Source organism: Pan paniscus, chromosome 10, assembly GCF_029289425.2.
Source record: "Pan paniscus chromosome 10, NHGRI_mPanPan1-v2.0_pri, whole genome shotgun sequence".
Lineage (NCBI taxonomy): Eukaryota > Metazoa > Chordata > Mammalia > Primates > Hominidae > Pan > Pan paniscus.
This window is the reverse complement of record NC_073259.2, coordinates 15,965,052-15,989,316: the sequence shown is the minus strand read 5'-3', so window position 1 is coordinate 15,989,316 and position 24,265 is coordinate 15,965,052. Positions and strand designations below refer to the sequence as shown.

At 34.8% G+C, this 24,265-nt stretch overlaps 2 protein-coding genes and 1 long non-coding RNA gene across 4 annotated transcripts in view; 2 read left to right on the top strand and 1 right to left on the bottom strand.

Annotated features, from left to right (window-relative positions):
- The window catches only part of LOC100990924 (NKG2-A/NKG2-B type II integral membrane protein), a 106,748-nt gene that overhangs the window by 29,632 nt on the left and 52,851 nt on the right, over window positions 1–24,265 (top strand). The gene's annotated exons all lie outside the window — the stretch shown is intronic.
- Window positions 1–24,265, top strand: part of LOC134728431 (uncharacterized) — a 67,069-nt gene that overhangs the window by 526 nt on the left and 42,278 nt on the right. The window contains exon 2 of the long non-coding RNA XR_010108811.1: window positions 1,620–1,761. This is a non-coding gene — a long non-coding RNA (uncharacterized LOC134728431). The remainder of the gene's footprint in view (window positions 1–1,619; window positions 1,762–24,265) is intronic.
- EIF2S3B (eukaryotic translation initiation factor 2 subunit gamma B) lies at window positions 14,391–21,140 on the bottom strand. The gene has a single exon (XM_055095391.2). The coding sequence runs from the start codon at window positions 16,486–16,488 to the stop codon at window positions 15,070–15,072; it is 1,419 nt and encodes a 472-aa protein (XP_054951366.1). The 5' UTR covers window positions 16,489–21,140; the 3' UTR covers window positions 14,391–15,069.

Here is a 24,265-nt window from a genome sequence, read left to right as displayed (position 1 = left end):
ATCACAGAATATAGTTACAGACATAGTATGTATTATGTTTATTTTTTATTTATTTAAATATTTTTTAGAGACAGGATCTCACTCTGTCACTAAGGCTGGAGTGCACTGGCACAATCATGGCTCACTGCAGCCTAAAACGCCTAGGCTCGAGTGCCTCTCCTGCCTCAGCCTCCTGAGCAGCCAGTGCTACAAGCTCACACCACTACACCAGGCTATGTGTTATGGAACATATACTAATTATACAGCATACTTAAAAGGATGAGAAAGTTGGATCTGAAAATAAAAATACAAACACCTTTGGCAGTATGATATGTTTTACAGACTGAAAGTCAACTCTACTCCTCTGGGTTTTGTTTTAGTATAATATTAACATAAAATTGTAGACTCAAAAGTTATTCTTGAGATGGTTTAGTTTAATGTCTCATTACTTACATGAGGAAACTGGAGAAGTTATTTTCTTAAGGCCATACAATTAATTTGTGGCATACCGAGGATTAGAACTGCTTCCTAGATTCAAGTTTAAGGTTCTTTCAGAAAATCTTGAGCTCACTTTGTTTTGTGGGAGGTTGAATATCAAAAGATTATGACTTTTAGGTTGCTCACACTTTCCTAAAATAGCTAGCTTTTACTATACACTTCAGGTTTCAGCGTGGACTTTGTCATCACAGTCTTTAAATACTCATTCTTGGCTTGCTATTGAGAACATATTCATCTCTTTCCTTACACTCTTAGTTAACTTAGAAAAGGAAATATTTTCATTGATTCAGATTCTTTTTCTTATTTATTTATGGTTTCTGAGGGAGAGAGATTATTTTATGGTTTTGCAGAAGTGTTATTTATATAAATGTAGGTATTAAGTGGAGGTGAAGAAGGATATATTTGGATATAGATATGCACATATATACACATATATGGATTTGAACTAAAGACTATCACTAGCTATGTGACCTTGGGGACTATCAAATATTATACGCTTTGAGGCTCAGTTTTCCTCATCTATAAATTGAAAAAAAAATCATCACTCTGCAGAGTAGTTAGAAATACAAGTGATTCCCAGCTTTGTTAATGTTATTTCTTTAAACTTCCTTTCCTTAAATCCCAGGATTTGTTCATTTTTCCCATTCTCTAAGATTCATGAGATCCAGTTAAATGGATAAGATCAGGAAGTGATGGGGTGTGGTATAAGATAATCTGGCAGATTGCAGACTGTGTTGAATTAGAACGTGTATCCTTGCTAAAGGTGACTCAATTCAGTATCATAATATGGTTATCACTTGGGACTAATACAGGCACTAAATGTTCACATGCAGTTTTCAAGAGAAGATATACATCTGGATATTTGTGTGTAAAACATTAATTTCTAACTTTTGGCAAGCAATTAAATTACCTAAAAGACAGCCTAAAAGTCTAATATAACATGTCTGTACACTGTCACAAACTATTATTTAGCTATGTAGGATCTCTGTTCTAAAACATCACAAAGAGAAGTCTACAAAATCATATTTTCTGATATTCCCTGACAAATGGTTACTTTAATTCACTTTTTCTTGACTATCATGCTTATTACTTATTGAGGTCTCTCCATTCCTTCATGATGAATGTTCCCATTTCAACTGAAGAATTATGCTGTTCGAAAGGATTCTTGCTGTGTTCTTTGACTGCAGCTCTCAGAAATGAGTGAGGAGAGAGTGACATACACAGAGACAAAATTCCCCTTTTCAAAATGAAAGAACGGAAGACGTTCAGCTCACAAAAGTAAAGGTAAACTGTTTTTTGTTTATTTTCTTGTTTTCTGAAAATATATTGTCAAGTAAGAAAAAAATGAAATCATAATTATGTTCATATATATTTGATATTGCATATCTCCTTTTTTTAAATTTTATTTTATTATTATTATACTTTAAGTTTTAGGGTACATGTGCACAATGTGCAGGTTAGTTACATATGTATACATGTGCCATGCTGGTGTGCTGCACACATTAACTCGTCATTTAGCATTAGGTATATCTCCTAATGCTATCCCTCCCCCTTCCCCCACCCCACAACAGTCCCCAGAGTGTGATGTTCCCCTTCCTGTGTCCATGTGTTCTCATTGTTCAATTCCCACCTATGAGTGAGAACATGCGGTGTTTGGTTTTTTGTCCTTGTGATAGTTTACTGAGAATGATGATTTCCAATTTCATCCATGTCCCTACAAAGGACATGAACTCTTCATTTTTTATGTCTGCATAGTATTCCATGGTGTACATGTGCCACATTTTCTTAATCCAGTCTATCATTGTTGGACATTTGGGTTGGTTCCAAGTCTTTGCTATTGTGAGTAGTGCCACAATAAACATACGTGTGCATGTGTCTTTATAGCAGCATGATTTATAGTCCTTTGGGTATATACCCAGTAATGGGATGGCTGGGTCAAATGGTATTTCTAGATCTAGATCCCTGAGGCATTGCCACACTGACTTCCACAATGGTTGAACTAGTTTACAGTCCCACCAACAGTGTAAAAGTGTTCCTATTTCTCCACATCCTCTCCAGCACCTGTTGTTTCCTGACTTTTTAATGATTGCCATTCTAACTGGTGTGAAATGGTATCTCACTGTGGTTTTGATTTGCATTTCTCTGATGGCCAGTGATGGTGAGCATTTTTTCATGTGTTTTTTGGCTGCATAAATGTCTTCTTTTGAGAAGTGTCTGTTCATGTCCTTTGCCCACTTTTTGATGGGGTTGTTTTTTTCCTGTAAATTTGTTTGAGTTCATTGTAGATTCTGGATATTAGCCCTTTCTCAGATGAGTAGGTTGCAAAAATTTTGTCCCATTTTGTAGGTTGCCTGTTCACTCTGATGGTAGTTTCTTTTGCTGTGCAGAAGCTCTTGAGTTTAATTAGATCCCATTTGTCAATTTTGGCTTTTGTTGCCATTGCTTTTGGTGTTTTAGACATGAAGTCCTTGCCCATGCCTATGTCCTGAATGGTATTGCCTAGGTTTTCTTCTAGGGTTTTTATGGTTTTAGGTCTAACGTTTAAGTCTTTAATCCATCTTGATTTGATTTTTGTATAAGCTGTAAGGAAGGGATCCAGTTTCAGCTTTCTACATATGGCTAGCCAGTTTTCCCAGCACCATTTATTAAATAGGGAATCCTTTCCCCATTGCTTGATTTTCTCAGGTTTGTCAAAGATCAGATAGTTGTAGATAAGCAGCGTTATTTCTGAGGGCTCTGTTCTGTTACATTGATATGTATCGCTGTTTTGGTACCAGTACCATGCTGTTTTGGTTACTGTAGCCTTGTAGTATAGTTTGAAGTCAGGTAGCGTGATGCCTCCAGCTTTGTTCTTTTGGCTTAGGATTGACTTGGCGATGTGGGCTCTTTTTTGGTTCCATATGAACTTTAAAGTAGTTTTTTCCAATTCTGTGAAGAAAGTCATTGGTAGCTTGATGGGGATGGCATTGAATCTATAAATTACCTTGGGCAGTATGGCCATTTTTACGATATGATTCTTCCTACCCATGAGCATGGAATGTTCTTCCATTTCTTTGTGTCCTCTTTTATTTCATTGAGCAGTGGTTTGTAGTTCTCCTTGAAGAGGTCCTTCATGTCCCTTGTAAGTTGGATTCCTAGGTATTTTATTCTCTTTGAAGCAATTGTGAATGGGAGTTCACTCATGATTTGGCTCTCTGTTTGTGTGTTATTGGTGTATAAGAATGCTTGTGATTTTTGTACATTGATTTTGTATCCTGAGACTTTGCTGAAGTTGCTTATCAGCTTAAGGAGATTTTGGGCTGAGTAATATTAACTTTAAATGTAAATGGGCTAAATGCTCCAATTAAAAGACACAGACTGGCAAATTGGATAAAGAGTCAAGACCCATCAGTGTGCTGTATTCAGGAAACCCATCTCACGTGCAGAGACACACATAGGCTCAACATAAAAGGATGGAGGAAGATCTACCAAGCAAATGGAAAACAAAAAAAGGCAGGGGTTGCAATCCTCGTCTCTGATAAAACAGACTTTAAACCAACAAAGATCAGAAGAAACAAAGAAGGCCATTACCTAATGGTAAAGGGATCAATTCAACAAGAAGAGCTAACTATCCTAAATATATATGCACCCAATACAGGAGCACCCAGATGCATAAAGCAAGTCCTTAGTGACCTACAAAGAGACTTAGACTCCCACACAATAATAATGGGAGACTTTAACACCCCACTGTCAACATTAGACAGATCAACGAGACAGAAAGTCAACAAGCATACCCAGGAATTGAACTCAGCTCTGCACCAAGTGGACCTAATAGACATCTACAGAACTCTCCACCCCAAATCAACAGAATATACATTTTTTTCAGCACCACACCACACCTATTCCAAAATTGACCACATAGTTGGAAGTAAAGCTCTCCTCAGCAAATGTAAAAGAACAGAAATTATAACAAACTATCTCTCAGACCACAGTGCAATCAAACTAGAACTCAGGATTAAGAAACTCACTCAAAACCGCTCAACTACATGGAACCTGAACAACCTGCTCCTGAATGACTACTGGGTACATAACGAAATGAAGGCAGAAATAAAGATGTTCTTTGAAACCAACAAGAACAAAGACACAACATACCAGAATCTCTGGGACACATTCAAAGCAGTGTGTACAGGGAAATTTATAGCACTAAATGCCCACAAGAGAAAGCAGGAAAGATCCAAAATTGACAACCTAACGTCACAATTAAAAGAACTAGAAAAGCAAGAGCAAACACATTCAAAAGCTAGCAGAAGGCAAGAAATAACTAAAATCAGAGCAGAACTGAAGGAAATAGAGGCACAAAAAACCCTTCAAAAAATTAATGAATCCAGGAGCTGGTTTTTTGAAAGGGTCAACAAAATTGATAGACTGCTAGCAAGACTAATGAAGAAGAAAAGAGAGAAGAATCAAATAGACACAATAAAAAATGATAAAGGGGATATCACCACCAATCCCACAGAAATACAAACTACCATTAGAGAATACTACAAACACCTCTACGCAAATAAACTAGAAAATCTAGAAAAAATGGATAAATTCCTCGACACATACACCCTCCCAAGACTAAACCAGGAAGAAGTTGAATCTCTGAATAGATCAATAACAGGCTCTGAAATTGTGGCAATAATCAATAGCTTACCAACCAAAAAGAGTCCAGGACCAGATGGATTCACAGCTGAATTCTACCAGAGGTACAAGGAGGAACTGGTACCATTCCTTCTGAAACTATTCCAATCAATAGAAAAAGAGGGAATCCTCCCTAACTCATTTTATGAGGCCAGCCTCACCCTGATACCAAAGCCGGGCAGAGACACAACCAAAAAAGAGAATTTTAGACCAATATCCTTGATGAACATTGATGCAAAAATCCTCAATAAAATACTGGCAAACCAAATCCAGCAGCACATCAAAAAGCTTATCCACCATGATCAAGTGGGCTTCATCCCTGGGATGCAAGGCTGCTTCAATATACCCAAATCAATAAATGCAATCCAGCATATAAACAGAACCAAAGACAAAAACCACATGATTATCTCAGTAGATGCTGAAAAGGCCTTTGACAAAATTCAGCAACTCTTCATGCTAAAAAATCTCAATAAATTAGGTATTGATGGGACGTATCTCAAAATAATAAGAGCTATCTATGACAAACCCACAGCCGATATCATACTGAATGGGCAAAAACTGGAAGCATTCCCTTTGAAAACTGGCACAAGACAGGGATGCCCTCTCTCACCACTCCTATTCAACATAGTGTTGGAAGTTCTGGCCAGGGCAATTAGGCAGGAGAAGGAAATAAAGGGTATTCAATTAGGAAAAGAGGAAATCAAATTGTCCCTGTTTGCATATCTCCTTCTTTACATATTGAGAGGTGTATTTATGTGTAATATTTTATGAGATTTGTGATCAGCATAGTGATTTTAACCTTAAACTCTACAATAAATATTCATTTTGCTCTAATTCTGAGGGCTTTGTCATGCTCACTATATATTCTGCCTTTTGATTTTGTATAGACTTTTTATGGCATACTGTTGCAGTAACCCTGGGAGTTGCTGGCTGGCATTTGCAGGCTTATGATATATGCATGAGTATCAGCTACACATATTTCATATGATAGCAATAAGACAGGATGAAAAATGAGATACTATAACTGTGGAACCTCTACGAAACTTTGTAAACTATAAAGTTCTAGAGACATGTTAGCAATCATAATGGTACTGATGATATTGATGAAAATGATTTTATGTTGTTATCATTTAGTTTTTGTTTATCATTTAGCCACACAAAAGAGCATATGGCTGTGATTACACAAAAATTTCACTGATACACTACACTTTACTTATCAGTGAAATTTTAAAAATAAAATTTTAAAATAATTTATTTTAATAAAATTTAAAAATATGTTAGTGTATATATATACTAACACCTATTTTACATATGTAGACTAACACTTATTTTATACTAAAAATAAGCTAATATATACTAGTATAAATTAGTATGTATGTAGTATGTATATAATATACACACACACATAGTGTACCCATGTATACACACACATATATATACATGTAGTATACTAGTATAAGTTAGTATGTGTGTGTGTATACGTATATTATATATAAAATAACACTAACTTTTTGTGTGTGTAAAATGGGGTTTGCATATGACCAGCGAATTGGGAGAATCTTTGATTATTACATTTTTATCTTACTGAAATACTGCTTAAATCACAAAGAGAACAAATTTGATGTTCTTTCTATACAAATAAAATGTTACTAGAGTTATAGAGTGAAGAACATGAATAAAGGACAGATTTGGGTATTATAATTGCCAACAATTCCTGGGTAATAAACTGAAATATACCAGTTTTGATATATTTCACATCAGTTTTTACAAAACTGTACTCTACACTTTCTTTCAATATCTTTATTCTGATTATTATTAATTATTTGGTTCATTCATTCAACAAACAACTTTGGGTATCTTCTATAGGTCAGGAACTATATGTGGCACCGATGATACAGAAATTTTTTTTTAATTATCAGCTTTCAATGAGCTCAGTTGAAAGGAGAAGTTTTTTTTAAGTGAAGCAGATTGAAATATAAAATACTGCTAGTGCTGTAATCATATCATGAAAGGATCAGATGAATGTCATATAACATCTTGAGGTCATAAAAGCTTCCCTGTAGATCATAATTGATGTGAAGTAGAGGACAAGCAGGAATTAGGGGGCTGAAGGTAAACAAGACTAACGTAGATGGAGTGAAGAATATGAATAAAGGGCAGATTTAGGTATTATAATTGCAAATAGTTCTTGGGTAATAAAAAATGTGGCTAGAAATTGATTTGGACAGGTATGAAGCTTCATGAGGGTCTTTTGCACTATGTTAAAAATTTTTAGATTTCCCCTAAAGGCAAAGAAAACGATTAGATGATTTTAAGTGAAGGACCAATATGACTCATGTTACATGAGCAGATATGGATTTTAGAGAGGTCAATCTGAGTAGCCCAGAAAGTGGGTGGGGGGATGTAAAGGAAATTGTTTTAGGAGTCAAGGTTAGTGACAATGACTGTCTAAACTGGCATCATGAAAAAAAGCAATGATGGGTAGGAAACCTATATGAGAAATATTTACAACGTAGAATTGCAGGAATCTGCATTGGATTCAGTGGTTGAGGGAGAGGAGGAAATCCGTAATTTCATTTCATATCAGCCTTCACACCTTGATGGATATAATTCTATTAAATGTTATAGAAAACACAAGAAGAACATTAAACTATGTTTGTTGTGATAATGGTGATGATTTAGGTGCTTTGTGGTATATCACTGGAGACAACCAGAAAGGATTGGTCTGTGTCTCCAGAGTGAGCTTTTAGTAACAGACATAGACCATTGGCATGTATATGGAAGGATTAAATGTCTGAGATCAAGAGAGATATCTGGACTGGATATATAAATTGTGGAATTATCAATTAATATAATAAGTATTTGAAAACATTGTAAGGAAAGGAGAGCCAGATGACAAAAAAGCTTTGTAACATCAGGGAGTATTATATTATGTTAGAAGAGAAGGGGTCAGAATGATGATCTTTAGGATAAGTCAACATTTAGAAATAAAATATGAGTAAATAGCAAAAAAAATGATATTTTGATGAGACAAGTAGGAGGGAACCCAATATAGTAGAGTATCTGGGAGAGTAAGCTATGGTGAAAGTAGATTGCAATGGCTAAAACCTATTGGCCAATTAGGAAACAGAGACACTGAGTACAAAAAAATTATTTTTTAAATTATGGCTAAGAAAAAAGATTTACCAAGCGTTGAAAGTATGTAGAGCTACATGATTCTTCTTCTTCTTTTATTTATTTATCTTTTTTGAGATGGAGTCTCACTCTGTCACCCAGGCTGGAGTGCCATGGGACTATCTCAGCTTACTGCAACCTCCACCTCCCAGGTTCAAGTGATTCTCCTGTCTCAGCCTCCCAAGTAGTTGGGACTACAGGCATACGCCACCATGCCCAGCTAATTTTTGTATTTTTAGTAGAGATGGGGTTTCACCATGTTGGTCAGGCTGGTCTTGAACTCCTGACCTCAAATGATCCACCTGCCTCAGCCTCCCAAATTGCTGGGATTACAGGCGTGAGCCACTGTGCCCGGCCTTATATGCTTCTTATATGGTATTAAAGGAAATATAAATTGATACAACCACTTTGGGAAACAGTTTGATTTTATCTTCTAAAGCTGAACATGGCTCAGGAATTCTAACTACATATCCAAGAGAAATATTTGCATAAGTACAACAATGCAAATTTACAGGAATATTTACAGCAGTGCTGTTAACAATTTGAAACATCTCGAAACTACCCAAATAACCATTAATGGGATAATGATTGCAAATCCTCCAACAAATACGCAGGGACCCATCCATCTATCTCAGAAAAAAATTTCTCTTCCCACTGAACAAGTCTGAAACTCCCACCCCAGTGTTGATTTCAGCCCTAGTATAAACAAGCAAGAAGGTGAGGGGATTTATGCCTGATAGTCACTAGTTTTATGTGAAGTAGCAGAGGAGGGGTAGGATAATATTTACCTAAATTATCTACTTCACCTCCTTGATTCTCCCAGAGGAGCATGACAATATGAGGTGAAAATAAAAACCAAATTTTCTGTACAATGTCATACAATTTTATAAAGTTAAAACATTAAAAACAAAAAATAATTTTAAGGAATAACAAAGCAATAAAGTATGTATAAAATAAATCAAGGGAATTCATCACATAGGATTCGGTATGATAGTTACATTTTTGAATGAGGTAGGAGGACGGGAAGGAGTGAAATATACAAGTAGATAAATGTAATGGTTATGGTCCTAGCTATAGTTTTGGGTTACAACTAACAAAGTGAGTAACTAAATAAATAAACAGAAGTTCTTGGAGCAATGATAAAAGTGTCTTATGAATGAAATATTGTGAATAATCCTATCGGGCACCTCGAGGTCTAAAAATTAAAAAAAGACAACTCTGTTTTAAAGAGCAGGAAAAAAAATAATAGAAATCTGGGAAGCAGGAGTGGCTTGAGATTATTATACACAAGAGAAGAGAAACATTGGAGGGAAAATGTTAGAGGAAAAATGATAATAGAAGTGGAATAGCTAGACATGATGATTCTTTAGGACATAACGGGGTGAAATCCACACTAGGGATGGAAATTTTGGAGTTTTTCAGTGGGAAGATAAATTTTTTTTCTGAGATAGATGGATGGGTACCAGTGTATTTGTTGGAGGACAAGCAAGAAGATGAGGGAATTTATGCCTGATGGTCACTATTTCTATGTCAAGTAGCAGATGAGGGCATTTTCTGAAAAGGACAGTCAAGGAGGTCCAGTAGATAATTTAGAAAAATATTAAATAATAGAAATATCTGTTGAATTGAGAAAAAGGAGTGATACAATAAGTAGGTTGTATACTGTTGAGGGGCTAAATGATTATAAAAACCATCAATTTGGAGCTGCATTAATCTGCATCTGTACAGTTTTGTGATTTTTTTGCCAGCTGGCCTTCAGATGCTCTTGGGAAGATGAGATGGTGAGTGATAGAATGTTCCAGAGCTGACTGTTTTTAGATGACAAATATTCATTGCATAAAGACTATGGTGCAAGATTGTTAGATGTCTTGCCAAAATTATAAAGTGCTGCACTATGTGGACTTGAGTGGGCAATAAGGAAAGGAGAAAATAATTGATTAATTATAAGGAAATAGCAGTTTTTAGAAACCAGATGTCTTTCATTTGTCTTTTAATTTCAGGTCTAGAATATAGATATTGGAGTGGATTGCTGGATGGAACAATAGCTCCATTTGTTATAATTGGGAACGTTAAGAGATTATGCAATTGATGTTGGTTTATTTTTACAAGTAGAATCGAATTTGAATGAACAATGGTGAATAGAGGCAGAATTGTAAATAAAAACTCTTTGTATAGGAAATCTCTGATGATTTTTTTTTTAACAGAGCCATAGACTGTGCTTTTACATTTTTTATTCTTGACTTTTTGGAAGAAATTGCTATTTCTTTCAAGGAATCTTAACTTTCCTTTTGCACATTAGAAGTAGCTGTATAAGCTCTTTCCTCATGTGCTTTCAATGAATCCGTTATAAACTTAAACATAGAGACAAATCCCTTTAAATGCAAATATTAATCACAACCTTGAAATAACTGTTTGAAGATAGATGGAGTAAAAGCTAAATTCTTTAAATTTCCAGTTTATATCTTTTGTTTTATAAATAATTAGTTTTATATACTGAAAAATATAATTTATAAATGGTTTTATTTAAAAATTCATTTTATGTTCTGACACTTCAAAATATTTTATGTTTTTCCCAGACTGTACTTCCACTTCATCAACATCATTCACTTTGTTCTTTAGAATTTCAGTAAATGCCAGGTGCAGTAGCTCATGCCTGTAATCCCAGCACTTGAAGAGGTTAATGCAGGTAGATCACTTGAGCCTAGGAGTTTGAGACCAGCCTGGGCAACATGGTGAAACCTCATCTATTCAATAAAAATAATTCAGTAAATGATGATAATGAAATGATCTTCCATTAAACCCATTCATGATATTAACTTTATAATATAAAGTTTTGCAGAGCTCCTTTAAATGTAAAACACAAGATATAGAAGAGAAAAAAGAAAAAAACCTTCTTTCTAGAGTTAAAGATCACTCCATTTTACCATCTAGTACAAATATGTACTGAGTACTTAAGCTAATAGCAAACAGATTTTTTTTTCCATAGAATTAAACCCTTCTGCACCATTTCAATAAAATTTTACATTGATCTTTGGCAGGGCTTTTAATTTTGCTTTTTCTCATCAAATCTATTTTCTATATTATATTTAATTGAACACTTGATTTCACTAAAGAAGACCCTATTTTCATATTGATTTGAGTAATTTTACTTCCTTGTGTAAGTAAATTTTACTTGCTTGTGAATAAGTTTGCCCAATATAGAACTCTTAGGATTAATATAATTGCCATATATTCACTTTGGTAGATTTCTTCCTGCAGGAAGAACTTCTCCATATTGGTGCAGTTTGTTTATACTTGGGAAGTCAAGATTTCCCAATGTAATCCTAACAGTGGCCTTGGGTCTGTCAGAGGCTGTCTGGCTCAACAGTATTTTTCCCTGAAGAATTTGGTAGAAGAGCTATGTCCAACATACAGACTTTTGGCACACAGGGGAATGCTATTTTCTGGTAATTCATTCTGAAGTAAGCAATGAAGTACGTAAAGTGTACATGTCTCTAAATGGTCTTGGGGATGGAGTGTGGGTGGTTGTTTTTGTTTTCAAGAAAAAGGCTGTGCCTCCTGTCAAGGAAAATTGTCCTGCTATGGAGAAAAGTGTTACTATTTTTAAAAAGAAGAGAAAACTTGGAATGAGAGTAAGAAGTCATGCCAAGATCTGGGTTCTAGTCTCATTAAGATTGATGACAAAGAGGAGCAGGTATGTTTATTTTATTAACCCCGAGTAAGTGCTTTATGAGAAGTGTGTGTGTCCTGAGTTAGGGTAATTGTTTGGGCTTTCCTCTCATCTTATTTGACCCATTTGGTGGAGGTACCTTTAGTACTGGTGCACGTTTACCTTTTACCTGCAGAGGAAGGGGAGTAGGTATTAAAGAGACCTGGAAGGACTATTAATTTTAAACAAGAATAATAGCCCTGATGTCCTTTCACTGTATGTGTTACATCTTCATATTTTAGTATACATCAGACTATTCAATATTTAGCCTATCAGTGCTAATGTAGGACAAAAGATAAACTGCCTTGGATGATATGAGTAGTCAAAAAGAGATGACTTACTGTATTAAGCTCACTTCTTTCACCATCAATATTTGAGAAAGATCAAATTTCTAAGGGAAGATGATCTCTTACTGTCATGTCCATGGAAAAAAATAGGATGAAAACAATGAAGAATGCAAATAACAATGAAAAATACACATTGTTCTTTATGTGCCCATAAAATCTATGTGTGACTTTCATGCTTTAAATATAAATTTATTTATAATTAATTTACTAATAAATTCATATACTTCTCTTGGATGTATGCATGCATGATCAAAATTTTTTGGAAATTAATGGTGATGAGTGATATTTATCTGATTAAGATTTTTTATTGCTATCAAAATGAACCATAAATCTATATAACTACGAATATGGTGGTTCTTATTCAAATGATATTTCAAGTAATGTGGGAAAGGATAATTTATTTCATGAAAATTGGTTGTGCAATTTGGATAGTTATAGAGGCATAGTATACATTCCTTTTATACTATATACCAAATATACTAGAAAGCATAAAAATTGGATGAGAATTAGAAACTATAAAATTTTTTAATAAAATATAATTGAAGTCATGATCTGAAAGTGTTTTTAAAGCTAAAATTATAGTAAATATTTTAAAAATTTGTGATGGTTTAAAATTAAAACTCTAACTGGCAAAAATTGATGCTTTTTCAGAAGAAAGGTAAGATTGTTGGAAATATATTTGCAAGCCATCTGACAGTAAGATAATACTGTTAATATTTAAGTGTGTCTATATATTACCTCAGTTAAAAAAATGAAGACCTCAAGGTGGCATATAGATAGAATGCTAGAAAAATACTGTGGAGGAATAGGCAGAATTACAGAATAATATTCTAACGATAAGAATCTTGATAAAAATCTCACAGTAATGCAATAGTTAATCTTTCTGTAAACATTTAACAGGACAAAATAACAATAGATATAGAGAAATAATAGAGCACTAAGTAGCAGACAGGCTGCCCACTGCAAGATTGCCACTTTCTAAAAGACAATTAATTTGCTCCTCAACACTCAACATTAAATGGAGAAACAAAGAAGATAAGTATTGTATTAATATTACCCTCACATAAATATTAGATTTTTTGAAGGAGGTCAGATTTTATCTGACTGTTCTCATGTGCTTTAACATATAAGAGATTTTAACAACTTTTCCAAGAATTTATATACACATATGTACACGCAAGTTTTTATACTTAAATCCTGTATATGAAGAATTTTTTTTCTATGAGTCTATGGTTTCATAACTTTAAAAAGCAGAAAAATTTTAATTTGCCCTACACTAACAAAAGAAAAAATTTGATTATTCACATTTATTCCCTTAAGCTAATAAGGGAATATATTTTAATGTTATATATGGAGATTAATATTACTTTAGGTCAGCAGTAGAACCCAGGGATGTATAATCACAATGCCGTCTTCAGGGCTGGTTAAAGTTTGAATTACTTTATCAGAAGAACATGATAGAAAATATATTTTCTTTTTTTTTTTTTTTGCTTTTTAACATCTTTTACTTATTGACCTTTTGAAACATCCAAAAATTAGTAATATTATAATCTGTGTCACAATCATATAACAGTTAAGAAAAAACATAAAATGAAGGCCTAGAAGGTTCTTTGTTACTCACCTAGAATTATTTGGTATAACAGTATTTTCCAATGGAGGAAGACTATTGGATTTCAGGCATAAAACAATGCAGAAAAAAATCTCAAGGCATCACAGGGAGAGGGAGGTAACTTCTGACTCTGGTTTCCCGTGTTTCAGGCCAGGAAGAGCAAGGGGAGAAAATTATTTGCCCATGGGAACAAGTAATCATGCTCTAAAGGACAATTTCATTCGAACCCATTCATGCATCCTTTTCATGCAATTCGAACCCATTCATTGCATCCTTTTCATGCAAAATTTCAAAGATAAAGCAACATAAAATATGGGGCCAAAGAAAAGGGAGAGGGTCTTCAAGGATAATTTGTGCCTTTAAGTTTTTACTGGTACAACAGTCCTTCAGCCTGGAGGTACTCAAAGACGAATCATGAAAAAGAAAAAAAACTTTATTTCGAACAGGTTCGGTGATACATGTGTGTGCTACAGCAAAGGCTGGTTGTGGCAAAGTTTCATTTCAAACTGCATGATGTGGGCTAGGCAAGGTGGCTCACGCCTGTAATCCCAGCATTTGTGAGGCCGAGGTGGGCTGATCACCCTGAGGTCAGGAGAGACTGGCCTGGCCAACATGCCGAAACCCCGTCTCTACTAATAATACAAAAATTAGCCCGGTGTGGTGGCACACACCTGTAATCTCAGCTACTTGGGGGGCTGAGGCAGGAGAATCGCTTGAACCCGGGAGGCAGAGGTTGCAGATCATGCCACTACATGCCAGCCTAGGTGACAGAGCCAGACTCAAAAACAAAACAAAATAAAACTAACAAACAAAAAAACTGCATAATGTATAATTTTGACATTATGTGGGAATGCTTAACTTCTGCCAAAATGTAGATTCAATCCAACATTATGCCAATTTTTATATTAATTGTAGTCCCTAAGTTTTCATAACCAAAAAAAAAAAAAGAGAGAATAACCTTACAGCTACCTACTAAGGTAACAAACTGTGAAATCAGTTCCCCAATATCGCTTTGAAAATAAACCCCTTGGTTGTTAAAGAGAAATTCCAACTTCCAGCTCCATCCGAATGTATTATTTAACCGGTGTTCTTCAGTCATCATCTACTGTTGGCTTGATTGTCACTCCTCTTCTTATCTGACCCCAACCAATTAAACGCCAGTGTTTTTCAACTCTTCGGCTAAGGGCAATTTTTTCTCCTACCTCTGTGCACACTGGATTGGTCAAAACAATTTTACCCAAATCGGCCTTGACAGCACTAACTCTCCCTCCTGTCGACAGGGATCCTATGTTCACCATGAGCACTTCATTCTTAGACAGCTTTTGAACCTTTGCTGCTTTCTTGTCTCCTTCAGTGCGTACACCTAGAAGCCGTCTAAGCAGGAAATAGGAAATTTCCAATTCTGTGAATATCTCAGGTAAAGCTCCGACTGCACCAAGTACTTGCCCCACCATTCTGTCAGCCCGGCACAAAGTGGGGTCAATTTTTGTTCCAACTCCAATAAGACCGCCTGGAGCAGCATATTGCAGATCATTATGCTCCGCAAAAAGTGAAACAATTTTGGAAAAGATTGGTTTACACATGAGTTTTCCTTCACTATCTTTGGAAACAATACCAGGTCTTACTTCTGTCTCCTGGCCCACCTTTAATACTCCTTTTAGGATACTACCACCAGCTACACCTCCCTTAAGGTCATCAACTTCACAGCCAGGTTTGTTGACATCAAAAGATCTAATAACAATAAGCCGGGGCTCTGAAGTAAAGTCTCTTGGGGGTACTGGAATTTTCTTTACTATGTACTCACAAACAACTTCAATATTGTATTTCAGCTGAGCCGAAATTGGAATAATGGGAGCTCCCTCTGCTACTGTACCTTGGACAAATGCAAGGATCTGCTCGTATTGTTCTTTAGCCTGCCTTTCTTTTACCAAATCAATTTTATTTTGTAGAATCAAAATATGCTTCAGTTTCATGATCTCTATAGCAGCCAGGTGTTCAGATGTCTGAGGCTGAGGGCAAGATTCATTACCAGCTATCAACAGAAGAGCTGCATCCATCACTGCTGCACCGTTCAGCATAGTAGCCATCAAAATATCGTGGCCAGGACAGTCAACAAAGGAAACATGTCTGACTAATCTGAAGTTCCCTTTGGTCCCTGGAATGTCTGTAGGAAACTCATCAGGCATACTGCTCCCACAAGATCGATAACATTCTGGCCGAGGGCAACTTGGGTCATCAAGTTTATAAATCTTAGCATTAGCATATCCAAGCTTGATTGTAATATTTCTTTCTAGTTCATTTTTGAACCTGACGGTGTGAACTCCAGAAATAGCTTTGACGACTGTGGATTTCCCATGAGCTACATGACCAATTGTACCTATATTAATTGTGGCTTGTCTGCTGATAACTTCGTGTGAAAGTGGCGTCAACTTGGTAACATCCAAGGTGGTGAGATCCTGACGCGAAAGGTGCGGCTGCTCCAGAGTCACCCCAGCTTCTCCGCCCGCCATGTTGCCAAAAGAGGAAGAAAGTCACCCCGGCTTCCGCCTGATCGTCTGCAGGGGTCCTAGTGCGGGGCGGGGAAGCGGAGGCCGGAAGGTCGACTAGGGGCTCAGGATGGCTGGTGCAGCAGCGGCCTCAGTGCTTGGACTTCTCTCCGCTTGAATCTGCACAGTGCCTGTCGGTAGGCTTACTGGAAAACACGGTGCAAAGTTGCTGGAGCTATTCGTCGCAGACTTGGTAGATATTTGTGCAGGCAATACTGAGGGCAGCCACCCAAACCCCCGCCCCCTGGGCCCATGCGAGGCGCGTCGAAAATATATTTTCAGTTGACTACAGATAAATACTTAAAAAATTAATGGACCATTGTAATCTATTTATGTGAAAATGGATCTTGTATATACACCCTGCTATTACATTTCTAAGAAGACACAAAACCAGCAACACACTGAATAATTCTACACTAAATATTTTTCTTCTTTAAGAAGATTAATTATTAATATATTTATTTTTTGTTCGAAACAAATAGCTATGTCGTGGTTTATATTATAATTTTCATTTCTTCAAATTATGTTGGAGTGATGACCATTAATAGATGCTATATTGGAGATTTATTACAATAGCTTTATTGAGGTATAGTTTATATACAAAAAAACTGCATTTTTAACGTATACAATTTGATGAGTTTGGACATATGCATACATTCGTAATACCATCACCCAATGAAGATAGTAGGCATGTTTATCATCTACAAAGTTTTTCTTGAGTACCTTTATTTTGGGAGCAGGGGGCAAGTAAGACACTTGACATGAGATCTACCCTCCTAGCAGATTTTAAAGTGATCAACGTATTGTTGCTAACTATACGTACTATGTGGTACAGTATATCTCTAGAACTTATTCGTCTTTCGTAACTGAAACTTAACCAATTGAAAGTGAGTCCCTGGTAACCACCATTCTCTGTTCCTATGAATTTGACTACTTTAGATAACTCATATAAGTATAATCATAAAGCATTTGTTCTTCTGTGACTGGCTTATTTTATTTAGCTTAATGTCCTCAAGGGTCATTCATGTTGTCATGAATGGCAGAATATTCTTTCTTTAAGGCTGAAGAATATTCCATCATATGTACATACTACATTTTCTTTATCTGTTCATCTGTCAGTGTACATTTAGGTTGTTTAAATATTATTTATTCTTGATAATCCTACCATTGATGTGGGAGTGCAGATATCTCTTCAAGATACTAATTTTAATTCTTTTGGATATACTGTATAGCCAGAAGTGATATTATTGGGTTATATGGGTAGTTTTACTCTTAATTTTTGAGGAAGCTCTATACACCTTTTTCATAGTGCATTCTTATCAACAATGTGCTAGGGTTCCAATTTCTTCACATTCTTACCAACATATATATCTTCATATATATGTATATGGATATATTCGTTTTAAGGAAGAGGGTAATAAATGAAAGTGAGAGGATGGCTCATCTCCTTCTTCTGGGTATATATGAATGAATATATGGATATATGAATGTATCCATATATATATATATGTAAAATAGCCATCCTAACAGGTGTTAGGTAGCATCTTAGAATATTTCCCTAATGATTAGTGATGTTGAGCATTTTTTCATATACCCACTGGCCACATGCATGTCTTTTGTGGAGAAATGTCTATTCAAGTCCTTCATCCATTTTTTAAAATTGGGCTATTTTTTGTTTTTGGTATTAAGTTGTAGAGGTTCCTTATATATTCTGGACATTAATACCTTAACAGATATGTTATTTGCAAATGTTTTCTCAAATCTATAGGTTGCCTTTCACTCTGCTGTTTCCTTTGCTGTGCAGAACATTTTTAGTTTGATGTAGTCCCACTTTATATAATTTTGCTTTGGTTACTTATGCTTTTATGAAAATTTAATGTAATCAAATACATCTATAGATTCAAGGCAATTCTGTTCAAAATCACAATTGCATTTTTTTTTACAAAAATAGAAAAATATTCCTAAAACTCATGTAGAACCACAAAAGACACTGAATAGCCAAAGCAATCTCCAGGAAGAAGAACAAGATTAAACAAGGTTAAAGGCATCATACACCCTGAATTCAAAACTATTACAAAGCTACAGTAGTACTGGCATAATAACAGACATACAGATCAAGGGATCTTTGAGAAATGCAAATCAAAACCACAATGAGATACTGTCTCTCACCAGTCACTATGGTGATTCAAATTTGGCATTTTGATTAAAATGTCAAAGAATAAGAGATGCTGGTGAGGTTGCCAAGAAAAGGGACACTGATACACTGTTGGTGGAAATGTAAATTAGTTAAGACACTGTGGAAACCAGTTTGGAGATTTCTCAATGAAATGAAAAACACAACTACCATTCAGCCCAGTTATCCCATTACTGGGTATATACCCAAAGGAAAATAAATCATTCTACTAAAATACACTGGAATTTGTATGTTTATCACAGCATTATTCACAATAGTAAAGATATGGAATCAACCTAGGTGCCCATCAAAAGTGGATTGGATAAAGAAAATGTGGTACACATACACTCATGGAATACTATGAAGCCATAATAAAGAATAAAATGATGTCCTTCGCAGCAACATGGATGCAGCTGGAGGCCATTATCCTAATCAAATTAACACAGGAACAGAACACCAAATACTTACATGTTCTCACTTATGAGTGGGAGCTGGACATTGAGTACACATGGACATAAAGATGAGAACAATAGACACTTGCAACTCCAAAAGGGGGGATGAAAGGAGGAGTGTAGGGGTTGAAACCCACCTATTGGGTACTATGCTCACTATGTGGTGATGGGGTCAAATGAAAACTAAACCTTGGCATCACGCAATATATTTATGTAAAAAAATCTGCACATGTACCTCTTGATTCTAAAATAAAAATAAAAGATTGAGATAAAAAACAGATAAAGTGTATTTAGTACAGTCTATTAGGATATTCCTAGATTTAAGTTGTTTCTATATAATATTTCTAATATGTAAACTATTCCTGTATGTTTTCTTCTAGGAGTTTAAAAGTTTTAGTTCTTACATTTAAATCTTCAGTTGATTTTGATTTGATTTTGTGCCTGGTGTATGATGAATCCAACATCTACATATGGATATTCAGTTTTCCCAACACGATTTGCCAAAGAGACTGTCATTTCATGGCATCCTTATATTAATATAAAAATTAGTTTACCATGTGGGTTTATTTTGGGGTTTTCTATTCTGTTCCATTGGTCTATATGTCTGGTTTTCTTTTAATCAGTACCATGCTGTTTTGGTTATTGTAACCATGTAGTATAGTTTTAAGCTAGGTAATGTGAAGCCTCCAGCTTTTTTGTTTGTTTGTTTGACATTTGGGCTCTTTTTTGGTTCCACATGAATTTTATAATAGTTTTTTTTCAGTTCTGTGAAGAAAGACATTGGTAATTTGATAGGAATTGCACTGAGTCTGTAGATTATTCTGAATAGTATGGACATTTTAACAGTATTTAATTTTTCCAATCCTTGAGCATAGAATATTTTTACTTTTGTTTGTGTCATCTATTGTTTCTTTTGGCAATGTTTTATAGTTCTTCTTGAAGAGAGCTTTCCTGTCTGGTTAGATGAATCTCAAGTTATTTTATTATTTCTGTGGTTATTGTAAGTGAGATTGCATTCTCGATTTTGTTGTCAGCTTGAACATTATTTGTGCATAGAAATGCCACTGATTTTTGTATCTCAAAACTTTACCGAAGTCATTTGCTGAATCTAGGAGTCTTTTGAAATAATCTTTAGAATTTTCTAGTGTGGAATCATACTCTCAACCACACGAATTTACAACCAAAATCTACCAGATGTATAAAAAGGAGCTGGTACCAATCCTGCATGAACTCTTCCAAAAAATTAAGGAGGAGGGATTTCTCCCTAACCCATTCTAAAACCAGTGTTTCTGATATTAAAGTCTGCCAAAGACACAACAAAAAAGAAAACTACAGGCCGATATTCATGATGAAGAGAGGTGCAAAAATTCTCAACAAAATACTAGGAAACCACATCCAGCACTACATCAAAAATATAATCCACCGCAATCAAGTGAGCCTTATTTCTAGGATGCTGGCATGGTTCAACATATACAAATCAATAAATATAATTCACCACATAAATGGAATTAAAAACAAAAACAATATAATCATCTAAATAGATGCAGAAAAGGGACTTGATAAACTGTAACATCGCTTTATGATAAAAAACCCTAAGCAAACTAGGCATTGAAGGAACATATCTCAAAATAATAAGTACCATCTATAATAAACCCACAGCCAATATCTTACTGAACAGGTAGAAGTTGGAAACATTGCCCCCAAGAACTGGAATAAGACAGGGATGCCCACTGTCACCATTACTGCTCAACACAGTACTAGAAGTCCTAGCCAGAGCAATCAGGCAAGGTAAATAACAGACTTCCACCAGAAAAAGTGGAATTCTAATTGTCTCTTTATCTAAATCTTTTAATCAGAGCTATATGTAATATATATTTAACAAAATGTAAGACTATATTTACATTAAGTTTTAAAACAAATTTTTCATTAATTATGTAAACAAATATTTATTAAGAATCTTTTTTATGCCAAACATGCATCTAGGGTCTGAGAATACAAAAGAAGAAAAAACAAAGAAAAGTCACTGCTCACATGAATGACCTTTAGTGGAAAGAAGACACATAGTGAATGAGTAAATTACATGCATAGTACTTGATTATAGGTAATCATAATAAAGCAGGAAAGGATATTTTGCATTATCAAATGGCATGTTTAAATAAACTAGTCAGGAAAGCCTTGGCTGATCCTTGTTTCCTTCCAGTTCTGCTTTGGTAATCAAATAATCTAAAATCTCACTTTCTCTGCCGGGCATGGTGGCTCAATGCCTATATTCCCAACACTTTGGGAGGCCAAGGTGGGCAGATTACTTGAGGCCAAGAGTTCGAGACCAGCCTGGCCAACATGGTGAAACCCGTCTCTACTAAAAATACAAAAATTAGCCAGGAGTGGTGGCGGACATGTGTAATCCCAGTTACTCGGGAGGCTGAGGGAGGAGAATCACTTGAACCTGGGAGACGGAGGTTGCAATGAGCCTAGATGGCATCACTGCACTCCATCCTGGGTGACAGAGTGAGACTTTGTCTCAAAGTAAAATAAAATAAAATCTCATATTCTCTTTGATAACTGAAATTCTCTATATTTGCTGTTATAACATGGCTTCTTAGCAATATAATTACTCTACGAATGAATTGCATTATAAATTGATGGGGCTGTAACTTCTGATATAAGAAATTTTTAAAATGTACTGGTTCACTAGGCTGTAGAAGTACAAAATATTGATAATATTATGTCTTTTTTCTTGTGGTTTATTCATGAAAACTAGGCCAAGAATAAGAAAAATCAAGGCGGGGATAGTTATTCCCTTTATAATTTCAGAAACAAGTAGACAGCAGAGAATTCTGCTGAAACCTAGGTACCCACTGAAATAAAACTATACAGAAAGAGCTAATGGTAGTTGCTTAAATTTAAATTCTCCTACAATAGCCTTAAAATATATATATAGATTACATGCAAAAATAAAAATGAAAGCAGACAAATGTATGTCTTTAGCATGACTAGGGGTCAGAAAATACTAAAACTTCAAATTATTGTAAATTAAAAAAAAAAAACCTTACAGTGGAGTTATTCCTAGATCCCATCTCTATCCTCTCATGGTGCCCTAGGGGTTTCAGATAAACTGGCAACTACCTCAGAAAGAGCAAGACCACACTAATTGTGAAAATTTAAAAAGGAATTCCAAAAGGATCAGATTGGTGGGCAGAAGGAAAGTGTGTTTTGGACTTGAAGAGTTAGTCTTGGAAAACGAAACTTCTGAGAAGAGAGTAAAACATAAGAAAGGAAAAAGCACATTTAAAATCTGCTCAGTAAATGAGGGGAAAAAGGAAGTGTGTGTATGTGTTGAAGAGAGGTGTTAGGATAGACAAAATGACATTCAAAAGACAAAACAAAACAAAAGAAACTTCTCTCCCCCAAATCATTCATTTAAGAGAATACATTGCAATATTTTGACAGAAGAGGACACTCTTGACATAGGAATCCAATACAGTGCTCCAACTATCATTCCAGTCCACAAAAAGCATTTTTAGTCTATTAATATACGAAGATACTATGGAAAGAATACAGAATTAAAACATTCAAACTGATTTTTTAAATGCCCCATGAAGAACAATCATGAAACACAGAAAAATACGATGCAGCACTTCAAACTGATTTAAATATCCTAAAAACAAATAAAAATTGAACTAGTATACCAAAAATTCACAAGTTAAAAACCAAACTGTATAAAGCAGGAAGAAATGCAACAGTTCTTTTATTTTCCCATTTTCACTCACCTATTGTTATCGGGACTTTTTTTCATCTAAATTACAGACTTTATAACTAAAAGCTTCTTCCTAGGAAGATCCTATATTTTAGAAACTTTCAGTATTGATTTTCCTTATATAAATCTTTATCAAATTCACTTATCAAGCTAATTTTTCTCTGGAATCATACAATGATAAATTATTTCCTGCCTCAGTAAATTTTTACTTCCCGGATTTTAATTATTTCTGTCATATGAAATGATGTATCTGAGTCCTGTAACCACTAAATCCTTTCTAATTTATTTTCTTTATATACATTTTCACAGAAACCCTGGAATCTGGATAACCTGTTGTGTAATTTATGCTAGAATAACCTTTTATAAAGTGTTTTAAGCACTATTTATCTGACAATTATAAGACAAGACTCAGAAAAAAATGGATCAATGAAACAGAAAATGTCCCAAATCAGATGGTCAAAATAATCTATGACTTGGAAAATAAAAGCAGGAACTAAGACTGTGGCCGTGAGTGTTTGAGGAACTAAATTCCTAGTGTTTAAGTCCTGAAAGAATAAAGTTTCAGCTAATATGCGTTCTGTTCCTATTGCTTTGATAATTAATCGTGGCATTTTCATTTTTTTAGATAACTGTAATTCTCTGACTTTGCTTTTAAAAATTAATTCTCTCAATTTAATCACAGCTTATTCGAAAGAGATGACAGGTGTATAGATCTGTGGTTTCTGTCACAAGAAAATCACTTCTTGGGAGAATTTTCTATACATAACCAGTTTTAGAAATGCAAAAGGTAATTTTAATTTATTTTTGTTTTATTTTCCTATAATATTGATTACAAAAGATAGGAAAAATTAATATAAAGAAAATGACTGATTTTTAAAAATGTATCTTTGTGCATATCCTAAAAAACCCTGATCTCTACATAAAGATATCTATTATTATTTTTCTTCAGAATTTCAGAAGTAACAAAAGAGAAGAAAATTTTACGGAAATCTGAATTTCCATCTCATTAAAATAGACTGAGGAGGGATTTGGAATGTAGACACTTTATCTTATTTCCTTATCTTATTCTATTCATGTTAATATCTGTAACTAAAATAATCTTTCTTTGACTAGCTGGTTTATGCTATTTTTAGAACATAATGCTATATATTCTGTTGGAGTGGTTATTTAGTAGAATATTTTGATATAAAATCATAATCCAAACATGTGACAACTAAAATTGTTTGAAAGGACTTCTTAAAAGTATAAATGGAATAGCTTACAACTGATGCATGCTTTTGTAAAAAAAAAAAAAAAGTTGTTAAATCAATTAAATACCAAAGAAAAACTGATATTGGAAACATTAGTTAAACCATAATG